Raw genomic sequence first — 12,532 nt, 5'->3', positions numbered from 1 at the left:
TTATCTGTGTACCGTTTGGTTTTTCCACAGAGCTCTGGCTCCCCCTGCTGGAGAACCTTAATAAGGTCAAAATTATTTATTTTTGCAAGGGCACGGAGAGCCACCAATTTAACTTCATCTCTTTTCTGCTCCATTTGCAACTACGCTTGCTGAATTTTGTCACCATTTGAAATCTCTGAAAAACTTTGCCAGGTGTTATCTCATTTTCCCCTTTGACGAGGGTTTTCTGGGTGTATTTATTTGCATGCCAGGGTAAGCTGTGGTTAACTGTTTACTATGGAAGTGCAGAGACGCGGGTGGTGCTGTGGGTTAAACCACAGAGCCTAGGACTTGCCGATCAGAAGGTCGGCGGTTTGAATCCCCACGATGGGGTGAGCTCCCGTTGTTTGGTCCCTGCTCCTGCCAACCTAGCAGTTCGAAAGCACGTCAAGTGCAAGTAGATAAATAGGTACTGCTCCAGCGGGAAGGTAAACGGCATTTCGGTGCGCTGCTCTGGTTCACCAGAAGCGGCTTAGTCATGCTGGCCACATGACCCGGAAGCTGTACGCCGGCTCCCTTGGCCAATAAAGCGAGATGAGCGCCGCAACCCAAGTCGTTCACGACTGGACCTAATGGTCAGGGGTCCCTTTACCTATGGAAGTGCAGAGCACTTCAGTTTTGCTCCTCTCCCCTAGGGAGTGGAAGCAAGCGCCATGTTCCTTGGCTTGGTGTTATCGCCGAACAGGGGATAGTGGTTTCTTTTGCTCTAAACCAGGGTTTCCCAGATTTGGGTCTCCAGTTGTTTTTGGACTACAATTCCCATCGTCCCTGACCAGTGGTACTGCTAGCTAGGAATGATGGGAGTTGTAGTCCAAAAACAGCTGGAGGCCGAAGTCTGGGAAACCCTGCTCTAAACAAACCATGACTGGTAAGCTGAGAACAAACCTTGCCTTCAAACTGTGGTTTGTTTCACCCTAACCAAACCACCATCTCTTGTTTTGGACATCATTAAGTCCCAAGGATCATTGTTTTGTGCTCTTGATACATAGGAATAAAGGCAAATGCTCTGTGCATTCGTTTATGGACATAGCCAGAGTGATTTGATCAGAAGACTCTCTTTTCCCCCACCACATTTTTTTAAAAACCTTGCAAACAATATTACTACAAAGAAGACTGCTGCCCCCACAAATGTGGAAATCCTTTATTTAAAAAGAAACTGTACAAAATTGTGTAAATACAAGGGTACTCTCTAGATCCTTCCAAAGTACACTGGGCAAGTTGGTGGGAATTTACAAAGCACCAGTTTGGGTATAGGAAATTCTAAATAAGCTCATCTGTTTAATAGCAAATGCTATTGCTTTCGTAAATAAGTGTTGGCGTTATTTTTAAAATATCACTTCCCATACTGCAAGAAGCCAGTTTCAAGTAATATTCAAACTATCCCTTATGCTTGATTTCCCTCTTTCTTCCTGCCGGTCTCATTCATGCTGGCCATTAAACACACTTGTTTGCTGCACGACAACAGTGGGCCTCCTTGCAGGACTAATTTAAACCAGTTCTGCAATACTGATGAAATGGGATAAATCAGATGCCAGAAGGGGCGGTCAGAGAGCGAGAAAAGCAGATTCTCTCTTACCTCCAACTTTCCAACAGTTACAAACGTCGTCCTAAACAAGTGAATGCTTAAGGATGAGTAACGTGTGCAAAAAGCAAGGGAATAAATTGGGGAGGTTGGAGGTTAGGACTGCTTCTGCCACAACATGCTTTGGGATATACAGGAACGTGCCCCTGAAGAAAACAGTTGTCCCTTGCAACTGCTATCAAGCTGGGCAGAGGAACACTTACAAATGGCTTAAATGTAGCTGGCACAGAGCAGGCAAGTTTGTAAGCCCTTCCTGCATGCTATGCTTTCTGTCTCGGCCATAATGGGATAACAGACCCCTCAAAGCAGAAGCAAGAAACTGAGTGGCATGACAGTGAAGCCAACCCTCCTACTGTGTAGGTTTGTGAGGTGTAAAAAAACCACCCACAATTTTAAGCTGCAGGTAAGCCTTTCAAGTGTTGCGCTGCTAAAAAAAAAAAGCCTGCAAGCTTGCTCCCTGCTGCACTACATTTCTACATACATGGAACCCTTCCTTATATGACCAGCCATATATGAGCCATCTGCCATGGCCTGGTGCCCTCCACAATCCTGCTGCATTCCCTTCAGTAGAATGGCCCTTTGTCAGTGCTCTACGGATGTTGGAACTCCAACTCCCATCAGGCTTGGCCAGAAGGCCAGGGATGATGGGAGATGCAGTCAGCTGGAGACTACCATGCTCACTATCCCTGCTGCATTGGGTAGAGGGAAGGAAAACCCAGCCTGCTCTGCAATTCATATGAAGAGGGTGGACTTGGCACAATGCTGGCCTCTCTGCCCTGTCTAGGGATGCCATGTTGCTTGCTGCTGATTTTGTCGCTGCAGGCAAAGCTGGTGTTTGGGGTGTACCCAGAATTGCTTTGGTGGGGCAGGGGGCGGGCTTCAGACACAGGCTATGGGTTGTAAGCTCAGCACCCCTGCCCTAGCACCTTGGTAACAGAACGTTTGAAACAGTCCTCAGGACACACTTGTTAGTCCCGTGACAACTACAACAGGCCTGAGCTGGCATCTGGAGTGATCCTAGTTCAAATACCTTTGCCAGGGGGGCAGGTGACCCTACGGGCTTTCAAAGCAGGCCAGCAACCACCTGGTGTTCAGTAGTTTTGAATGCCGCCCGCCACCGACGGGAGCGAGGGGTTGGACGCGCTGGCAGGGCTCACGTCGTAGCCCAGCTTCTTCATGTCCTTGGTCACCACGTTGAAGGAGAGGGTGACGAAGCCTTGCGAGCGCACCCGGGTCACTGGAAGAAGACCAAGTGGAACAAAATGAAAACCAGCAGGAGTTTATTTCACTCTTAAAATAAAATAAAAATAATTTATTACTTGTAGCCTGCCCATCTGGCCGGGCCTCCCCAGCCAATCTGGGTAGCTCCCAACAGAATATTAAAAACACGATAAAACATTAAAAACTTCCCTAAACAGGGCTGCCTTCAGATGTCTTCTAAAAGTCAGATAGTTATTTCCTTGACATCTTATGGGAGGGCGTTCCACAGGGCGGGTGCCACCACTGAGAAGGCCCTCTGCCTTCCCTGTAACCTCGCTTCTCACAATGAGGGAACCCCGCCAGAAGGCCCTTGGAGCTGGACCTCAAGTGTCTGGGCTGAATGATGGGGGTAGAGATGCTCCTTCAGGTCTACTGGGCCGAGGCCATAAAAAGGTCATTAAGATCAAAGGGTGGTGGTTCAATAAAAAAATTCCTTCCAGTAGCACCTTAAAGACCAACTAAGTTAGTTCTTGGTATGAGCTTTCGTGTGCATGCACACTTCTTCATATACACTGGAACAGAAGTTGCCAGACCCTTCTATATAGTGAGAAGGTGGGGAGGGGTATTACTCAGAAGGGTGGTGGGAATGGGAGATTGGCAGATAGCTGAGATGAGCCTGTTGACGACTCTTAACGACTGCAATAGGTCTTACAGGAAAAGGCAAGGGGTGAGAAGGTGAGAAATGGCTTAGTCATGTATAATGAGATAAGAATCCAATGTCTCTGTTCAGACCAGGTCTCTCCATGGTTTTGAGTTTGGTAATGAGTTGCAATTCAGCAGCTTCTCTTTCCAGTCTATTTCTGAAATTCCTTTGTAGTAGCTTCTCACTATATAGAAGGATCTGGCAACTTCTCTTTCAGTGTATCTGAAGAAGTGTGCATGCACACGAAAGCTCATACCAAGAACTAACTTAGTTGGTCTTTAAGGGGCTACTGGAAGGAATTTTATTTATTTTGACTATGGCAGACCAACACGGCTACCTATCTGTAACTGGTGGTTCAATGTTTGCTTTTCTGAATGCAACTGCACTTGAAAATTCAATGGGGGGAGAGTAAGCGCTGCACATTCATCGCCCCCCTACTAACACTGGACGTCTTCCCTTGGCAATGCATATTTATTTGCAGATATAACGCAGCCTGCTTTGGAATCACAGAATGGTAGAATTGGAAGGGATCTTGAGGTTCATCTTGCCCAATCCCCTGCATATTTCTCCCTTATTTGCAGTTCCCCTCCCAATCCCCTCCCTCCCTAACGCCCTTCCAGCTTCAGGGTATATTTATAAACCAAACTAGATGTTGTCTTCTGTACCTCCACCACGGAACACCTCCCACTTGGGACTCTTCTCCCAAGACTTATCCGGTTCCAACACCTTCTGTAGGAGGAGCAGCAGCCCTGAACATGAGCGCATCTTGAATTGGGGCAATGTTTCAAGCTCGGTCTTTGCTCCTGCTCTTTAGGGGCCAGGCTCTGCCTGTGATTCCACCTCCGCAGGGCCTGGCCTGCAGATAACGTTCATCCCATCCAGGGGGGGGGGTTCCCTCCCCAAGCACTTGCCTTCTCGGCCTTCTCCCTGCGCTACGACCTTGGGGTCCGTGAACTCTGGGCGTCTTCCCATAAGCCAGCTGGGAGAAAGAGAAAGTTCCCGGGTCATCAAGGCAGCCTCACAATTCCACTCGATCCGAATCCCCCCATAACCTAAGCCTGTCAAATGTTACTGCAGCCCTAAATCTCACAATCCCAGAATCTCTCTTACAAGTTCAGCCAGCCACAAACGCTCCCAGACTTTGTTGGAAACCACACAGCAAGGCGCTTTAAACAAGGGGTGGAGAAAATGACTCTCTGGAAGTGGTTAGAGCACAGCTCTTCTCATCGCTGACCACTGGCCTTGCAGGCCAGGGCTGATGGGAGCTGTAGTCTAACATTGCCTGGAGGGTTACAGGTTCCCCACCCCAGTCTACAGTGAGTGGCAGGGTGGATAAAAACCAATGATCTTTTTTAAAAAAAACACCAAAAAAAACCAAACGGTTTTTAAAATTTAAATCGGATTTCAAAAATAAAATGCTTTTGGGGGAAAATATCTTTCTAAAGATAGTTTTCTATTTAAGTTATATTATAGTCCAAAGGCTATTTATCAGGAAATAAGAATTTGTTTTAAGTTTTTCATGTGTGCTAAAACTCACTTAAATTGTTTAACCACTTCAGTTAACAAACATGAATACATATGCTATAATGTTATTGTTTTAGTTAAATAAACTGTTTAAATTGTTATTAAGGAAATGATTATTTTTCTCCTTCCAATAAAGTGAAGCAAAAAACTTGTCCAAATATAAACAGTTAACTTATTAAACCTCACAATAATTTCATAATTATCTGTCTATCTATTTCTAATAGTATAACCAAATCAGTAATTTTTTTACATAACTGTAAAAACTGCTCTGAAAATTTATTATTCCAAAAATCAAACCTTCCTCTGGTTGGAAATATTATTATACCAGCAAGAATGACTCTTTCCGTAAAAAATTATATTTAAATCAAGTCTTACTGGCTAGTGATTTAAACTGATTTGATTAAAATCAAATCCATCCTGATGAGAGTGGCAGCAGCTCTCCGCTGTTTCAGATGAGGAAATTTCCCCAGTGTTACCTGCAGATGCCAAGGATTGAGTTGGCAAAGCCAGAGCCCTGCCATTAAACAATGACCCTTTTCTTCCTTATTCTTACTAGGCCCCTGGCAAATTTCCCTTTGCCACAGCTGGCCAACAGTTTGAACTCCCCCCCTGTGCCTCGTCCCCAGCCCTGGCCAACAGTGCGTTGTTTACAGTGCATGGGGATCGAGCCCCTCCTACCCAACACGCAGCGAGGAAAGTGTTAGCAGTTGTGTGCATGCAAGTGTGGCTAGGGAGAAGCTTCAAGCTGCTGGCAGGCTGTGCCAGGGGCCAGTTTGTATAACTGTTTGGTTCAAATATCAAATTGCATAGGGCCCTCGTTTGCTTGCTCCCTAAATATTAAATACATGATTTGCACAAAAAGGGCACCTATGTGCAATCAGGCTGTTACGTTTGCAAGCCGTCTAATCGGTGGCAGGGAGGTCATATTGCTACCCCAGCAGCCAAAGGGACAGCAGTGTGGACAAGTGAACCAAGTAAATTGAGATGATGCCGACTGGAGCCCAGTGCTTCTAAGACATGTATTAAAAAAACACACTTCCCAGTAAATATTCACCCACATCGTACGCATTCTTCAGTACCTTGTAAACTTCTGCAGCTTGGATGTCGATTCAGGGACGAACATTGGGATGGTCCTCCTGTGCCTGAAACAGAATTTAGGATATCCAAATCTGGGAGCTCAACCAATTAGAAAAGATCCAAAAAGAAAAATTAAGAAAGTCAGTGCTTTCCGTGCCCCAACGAAGCCAAAAAACCTCACATACCCCTTGGCAGAAAGAAAAAGGATTTGATATTTTGTGGAGTCAATAATGAACAAGGATGAAATAACGTTGCAGTGACCCACTGAGCGGTGGGGGGTGGGGGGCTGGGACCTATTCTTTAAGGAAATAATGGTTATGTCATCTCAGTGACCCACCCACAATGGCTCTGCTGAGAGATCAGCTCCTCTTTGGCCGACTTCCCATAATCCAGCGGTAGCTTCCGTCTCATGCTCTGGACGCCGGTTTTCAAGACTGCAAGAATATATTTGCATCTTTTCCTCTCTCTTTTGTAATTGTTATAGATTGGAAACCAATAAAACTGTGTTTTTTAAAAGAAGAAGAGAGCAACAGCTCAAGGCAACCATGTTCAAACTGAGTCAAGGAGTGCGATTAAGAACTCACCTCCCCGGGGTGAAAGGAATGTGAACCGCTCCATAGCCTCGGACCACGTCATTCCCAAAAAGATCAGGGCCGTACACGCTTATGACTATCTGAGGCCCTTGGGAAAAAAGAAAAGGACCATCAGCCTAAGGGTGCTGCGATGGATTTGGTCCTCTTCCCATCTTGCTGGCTATTACCAGCATCCCACCATGTTTTCTGCACCAGCTGCAGGTGCGTGGATGACGCTTGGTGGGAGAGCAGCTCTGAAGTTGCATCACTTGGCTTCAGCGACTGATAATTCCTGCTGGGTAAACTGGTGGCCAGATGTCTCCCCACCCTCCACCTGCCCCCAGGGCAAAAAGTGGCAGGCTGGCCTGTTTTGTTTTGTATTATTTCTGGAGTTGTGACAGGTGTAAGGCCCCAGATTCATCAGCTATTCCTTTGAGGTGAGGCGTCTTGGGTTGTAAGGGGAAGAAGACCACTTTGCCAAGCATGTTTGGTCTCAGGCCTTCTTAACAGGCATGGCTGAAAAGGAGCATAGCTGGTGGAATCACAGAATCGTAGAATTGTGGAGTCTGAAGGGGTTCCCCAAAGGTCGTCTAGTCCAACCCCCGGCAATGCAGGAAGGTTCCTCCCTCAGTGGGTTCAGTTCTTGCCAGTCTTGATGGAGAGGGAAGGACGCCCAAAATGTACCTATAAGCAGGACTCTCTTCTGCAGTCCCTCTTTGCCCTTCTCTGTAACTAGTAAAAGCAGTATAAGTAACCCAGCTACAGTGGTACCCCTGGATGCAAACAGGATCTGTTCCGGAGCCCCGTTCACATCCTGAAGCGAACGCAACCTGCATCTGCGCGTGCTGCGATTCGCCGCTTCTGCACATGCACGTGACGTGATTTTGAGCGTCTGCGCGAGTGGCAAAACCCGGAAGTAACACGTCCCGTTACTTCCGGGTCACCGCGGAGCGCAACCCGAAAACGCTCAACCTGAAGCGTATTCAACCTGAGGTATGAATGTATTTGTTAAGTGTTAAAAGGCACTACGTTTTCAGCATTTGTAGCAAGCACCGAATTCAGCTTTGCTTGGTGCAAAATATCAGTTGCCTCACTGCAGAATTCTGAGATCTTTTTCAGGACAGAAAACACCCTCTTCCCTTCCCATTTTATTAAGCAGAAGGGATCGAAAGGCCTGATCCATCCATTCTGTCTTTCCTTTCAGAAGCCCAAAGCCTCGCTAAGGGCTACTAGAACCCTCCATATCTGTTGTATTCCAAATCTCTCGTCTAACATGCATGCACCAAACTCGGGAGACGGGCCAGAGCACCTCAACAGCCCTTTTCCTGTTGGTGGTTCTCAAACTCCAAAGACCCTCTTGCTTCACTTTACTTACAGCCAAAGGGATTTGTGCTCTTGAAGGTGATGTCAATGGGGAAATTCCACACCAGGTCTTGCGGGGCGACTCTGTTTTTAGAAGTGATCTGCGAGATTCCTTCTTCCAAACCCTGTAAGGAAAAGGGAGGGTGGAGTCAGACCTTTTCTTTTCACATGGTATTTCCATTCTGATTTTGGAAGAAGATTCCAAAGATCAGAGGAACACAACCACAGGTCTTCCTGAAAAACAGAATAGGTTCACAAAAACAGCATGCGATTGATAGAAAACAGAAATTCCCACAACACCATCCAGGTGAAGAAGTAGCATGATCAGAGTTCAAAAACCAGAGGTACTACCCAATCCCTGAGCTAGGGAAATGAGGTGCTGGGGGGGGGCAGGAGAGATTCTGGTATTCAACAGGTTTAGCAAGGCACATCTTTTGGATTACAGTGGTACCTTGTTTTGAGTCCACCTCGTTGTGCGTCCATTTTGTCAAATGTCTGCGGCAAACTTGGAAGTCTGGAACGGGTTACTTCTGGGTTTGCTGCTTGCGCATGTGCAGAAGCGCAAACTGCTCTGTGTGTGTGTGTGTGTGCGTGCGCAGAACGGCTCTTTGTCGTGCGTCCTTTTCGTCTAGCATCCGGGGCTTCAGAACGGATTCCGGTCGCAAAACAAGGTACGACTGTATATCTATTTGGTCTAGCATCCTTCTTCCCAAGTCGAGCAGCCGGAGGCCTCTGGGAAAATTACAAGGACCTGAACTTGTCTGCTGCCTCTTGAATTTGGCAATCAAAGGTAAACCCTGATAACGGATATTCTGTTTCACTGTTACGGATGCTGATTTGTATTCTGTGGCTTCAAAGCACAGCAAAGCAAAATGGATGGATTCGATGCAAGCGGTCCAGAAAAACCGCTGGGCTTGCGGTTAAGGAAGGAGCAGGATGACTGGAGAAAGACTTACTGAAGTAGGGGCCCAGTCGTAACCGTACACGAAGCAGTACTTGCAGTAGAGGTCGTCAAACTCCGGGAACTGAAAATAAAAATAAAAGTTCTTTGCATCTTTCCATACAGCTCCCTATACACATCCTGATGTGCGGGGGTTTGCCGAATGCCGTGCTTGGGCTCCCGCTCCCATGCATTGAAGAGCTGCTGCAGCAGCAGCTTTCGCCACAAAGTGCAATGATTGGGAAGCTTGTTCACTTTTCCTCAGGCCAGGTAAAGCAACACAGCAGCTTTTCTTCATTTCTTACTCTGCTACCAGCACCCTTTAAATGGAAAACCAGCTCCAGCTTAAGGATGCCGGGGGGCAAAGAACTGGGGAACCTACAGACATACCTGCTGACACCTCAAAATCACCCCCCCCTTTCCCATGCAAAGTTCTTCACCCTTTCACATCTGCACTCTAAGGCACAAATCCAACCGGTCAAGCTTCCCTTGCTGTTCACCGCTCTGATATTTTGTCATGAGAGGGTTTCATGCAAGTACCATTTATACCTATAGGCTATATGCAAGGATGACAATGTCCGCCTATTGCTGCACCTGTGGGATTTGTGCCTGCCCCCGCAGCTAATTAATGCACAGAAGCTAGAGAAGCTGGCATTTCTAATTACAGGCATAGGTGGTGAAAACCCAATGCAATACCCCACCCCAACCTGATTTCTATGAGCAGCTGCACCTGTTGGGTTTCTGCCTGCTTGCAATAGGAAGATGGAAGCCCGGGGAGAAAACACAGCCAGGCTCTCTCTTTCCGTGAAAGGCACAACAGCAGGGTGAGTGGGAAACGGGGCGCGGGAGTAAAGAAAGATCTAACCCCCCTCTGTCCGACTTGGTTCCGCCCATGGCCTGGGGGTACAGAACAGGCGGGAGATACCACGGCGACGGCCTGGAGGGGTGATGCAGACAAAGAGCGCGTTTTCCCTCTCTAGCCCGGCCCCCCGTTTCTCCAGAGAGGCAAAAGCAGCCCCTGCACGCCCCCGGCTCACCTGCGCGCTCTCGATCTGCCCATTGACCATGAGAAGGAAGACGGTGGGGCTAGCGGCGGCCGCCATCGGAGCCTCGCAGGCGCCGGGAGAGGGCCCGTTGCTAAAGGCCGCGTCTCTGGCCCTCCTTAGCAACGGAGGACGGCGCGGCGCGTGGGCCAATCTTCGTTCCGCGACGCCTTTTCGAAACGCGAAGGGGCGGGGCCGAGGCTGCCCTAGAACGTTGGGTTGCTGAATCGAAAGCCGCTTGGGAGGGAGGACTCCGCTGTCGGTCGCAAGGCGATGCTGATGCGCTATGAATGAAATAGCGCCTATTAGCATAGCATGGAGCAGGCATAGGCAACCTCCGGCCCTCCAGATGTTTGGGACTACAATTCCCATCATCCCTTACCACTGGTCCTGTTAGCTAGGGATGATGGGAATTGTAGTCGCAAACATCTGGAGGGCCAGAGTTTGTCCACGCCTGGCGTAGTGTGTTATTCATTGCAGCGGTTGCAAAGCAGCAACAAAAACAGCAATAATAATAATAAGTTATAGAATAATAAACATAGTAAATTAGAACGATAATGTGCTTTTATTGTGATAGTAAAGGTAAAGGGACCCCTTTACTGTACTCTGGGGTTGTGGCGCTCAGCTCGCTTTATTGGCCGAGGGAGCAGGCGTACAGCTTCCGGGTCATGTGGCCACCATGACTAAGCTGCTTCTGGTGAACCAGAGCAGCGCACGGAAACGCTGTTTACCTTTCCACCGGAGTGATACCTATTTATCTACTTGCACTTTGACATGCTTTTGAATTGCTAGGTTGGCAGGAACAGGGACCGAACAACGGGAGCTCACCCCATTGCGGGGATTCGAACCGCCGACCATCAGATCAACAAGTCCTAGGCTCTGTGGTTTATCCCACAGCGCCACCCGCGTCCCTTTTATTGTGATAGCAACTGTAAAAATGTGATCCTGGCTTTGGTGTGGAATTGGTTTGTTTTATATTTTGATTTTTAAAAATATTGGATTACATTGTTATTATTAATGTTTGATGTTTTATTACGTTTTTATATGCATTGGAAGCCGCCCAGAGCAGCTGGGGTAACCAAGCCAAATGGGCGGGGTATATATAATAAATTATTATTATTATTATTATTATTATTATTATTATTATTATTACTATTACTATTATTATTATTGTTATCTTACTGCCATAGGCACGCTGAGGCCGTTTTAGGGATATAAATAATTATAACAAATCGTTATGAAGAACGGTGGGTTTTCATATGATCAAATTTATTTGTTTATGCACACACACACACACACACAGTGGTACCTCGGGTTACATACGCTTCAGGTTACATACGCTTCAGGTTACAGACTCCGCTAATCCAGAAATAGTGCTTCAGGTTAAGAACTTTGCTTCAGGATGAGAACAGAAATCGTGCTCCGGTGGCACGGCAGCAGCAGGAGGCCCCATTAGCTAAAGTGGTGCTTCAGGTTAAGAACAGTTTCAGGTTAAGTACGGACCTCCGGAACAAATTAAGTACTTAACCCGAGGTACCACTGTATATATATCACACACCACCTTTCCTCCCGGAGACAGACAGTCGACTCCACAGCAGTGACCAGAGGAGGAATGGCCGCTGGGAGGAGCACAGGGAGAAGAAACGCCCTGGTGTATCTGCAGCAGCAAAACTGGACACCTTCATCTGCCCCAGCTGCAACAAAACATGTCTCTCCTGAGGAGTGCATGCTGCTCCCTGCTTCTCTCCTGATGTTATCCTCACAACAACCTTGTGAGGTAGGAAGTAAGGCTGAGAGATGGTGATTGGATAAAGGCTACTTGGTGACCGTCATGGCTGTGTGGGAATTTGAACCCTGATCTTCCAGGTCCTAAACTTGGCATGCTTAACAATTCTATCACACTAATGATACTGGGGTGTTTTTTTTTTAAAGTAATAATAATATGTTATGATAATAACTGAAATAACAGGATGATGATTTAAATACTGTGGTGTTTTTGCAACAATCTGCTGCTGCCCTCATGTTTTTTTCTTCTAGCATCCCAAGCACTTAACAAATATTTTTTTTCTTTATAGAGAACACTTTTTTGAGTGGTTTGTCACAACATGTGCCAACCTGGCGCCCTCCTAATGCGTTGGTGGAAGATTGAGGACAGATAAAGGGAAGAAGCTTTTCACACAGTGCATGGCTGAACTGTGGAACTCACTCCTGCAGGAAGCCACAAACTTGGATGGCTTTAAAAGAGGATTGGACTTATTCCTGGAAGAGAAGGCTGTCACTACAGGCTTCCTCAAACTCGGCCCTCCAGTTGTTTTTGGCCTACAACTCCCATGATCCCTAGCTAGCAGGACCAGTGGTCAGGGATGATGGGAATTGTAGTCTCAAACATCTGGAGGGCTGAGTTTGAGGAAGCCTGATTCTACTAGCTCTGCTATGCTCTGCCTGCGGAGTTGAAGGCAGCAGTGCTTCTGAATCCCAGTTTCTGGAAAC

The 12,532-nt window shown here is 47.1% G+C and overlaps 1 protein-coding gene across 3 annotated transcripts; it reads right to left on the bottom strand.

Moving 5' to 3' along the window:
* Positions 1 to 1,153: 1,153 nt before the first annotated feature.
* Positions 1,154 to 10,197, bottom strand: B9D1 (B9 domain containing 1). 3 transcript variants are annotated; one of them, XR_014001914.1, is made up of 8 exons: positions 10,037 to 10,196; positions 9,016 to 9,084; positions 8,073 to 8,184; positions 6,710 to 6,806; positions 6,128 to 6,190; positions 4,436 to 4,503; positions 1,280 to 2,858; positions 1,154 to 1,248 (listed from the first exon to the last, which is right to left on the bottom strand). XR_014001914.1 is itself a non-coding variant. In XM_081169728.1 (7 exons), the coding sequence occupies exons 1-7, from the start codon at positions 10,100 to 10,102 to the stop codon at positions 2,713 to 2,715; spliced, it is 621 nt and encodes a 206-aa protein (XP_081025854.1). In that variant the 5' UTR covers positions 10,103 to 10,196; the 3' UTR covers positions 1,154 to 2,712. The 3 variants fall into 3 exon arrangements, 2 of the variants coding, with proteins under 2 accessions (XP_081025854.1, XP_081025855.1); XM_081169728.1 differs by having other exon boundaries at positions 1,154 to 2,858; XM_081169729.1 differs by lacking the exon at positions 4,436 to 4,503 and having other exon boundaries at positions 1,154 to 2,858; positions 10,037 to 10,197.
* Between the last annotated feature and the right edge of the window lie 2,335 nt (positions 10,198 to 12,532).

This window comes from Podarcis bocagei (assembly GCF_964188305.1).
Source record: "Podarcis bocagei genome assembly, chromosome: 14".
Classification (NCBI taxonomy): domain Eukaryota; kingdom Metazoa; phylum Chordata; class Lepidosauria; order Squamata; family Lacertidae; genus Podarcis; species Podarcis bocagei.
Note: the sequence above shows the minus strand (reverse complement) of the source record. Positions and strands in the feature narration are given on the sequence as shown.

Bases quoted from the DNA above. Each gene is read 5' to 3' on its own strand.
- B9D1 (XM_081169728.1), bottom strand. From the start codon at position 10,102: ATGGCGGCCGCCGCTAGCCCCACCGTCTTCCTTCTCATGGTCAATGGG. The intron at 6,807-8,072 runs GTAAGTAAAGTG...TTTTTTCCCAAG, and splicing joins GAGCACAAATCCCTTTGGCT to GGCCTCAGATAGTCATAAGC. The intron at 2,859-4,435 runs GCAAGTGCTTGG...GTCTTCTTCCAG, and splicing joins GCAGGGAGAAGGCCGAGAAG to TGACCCGGGTGCGCTCGCAA.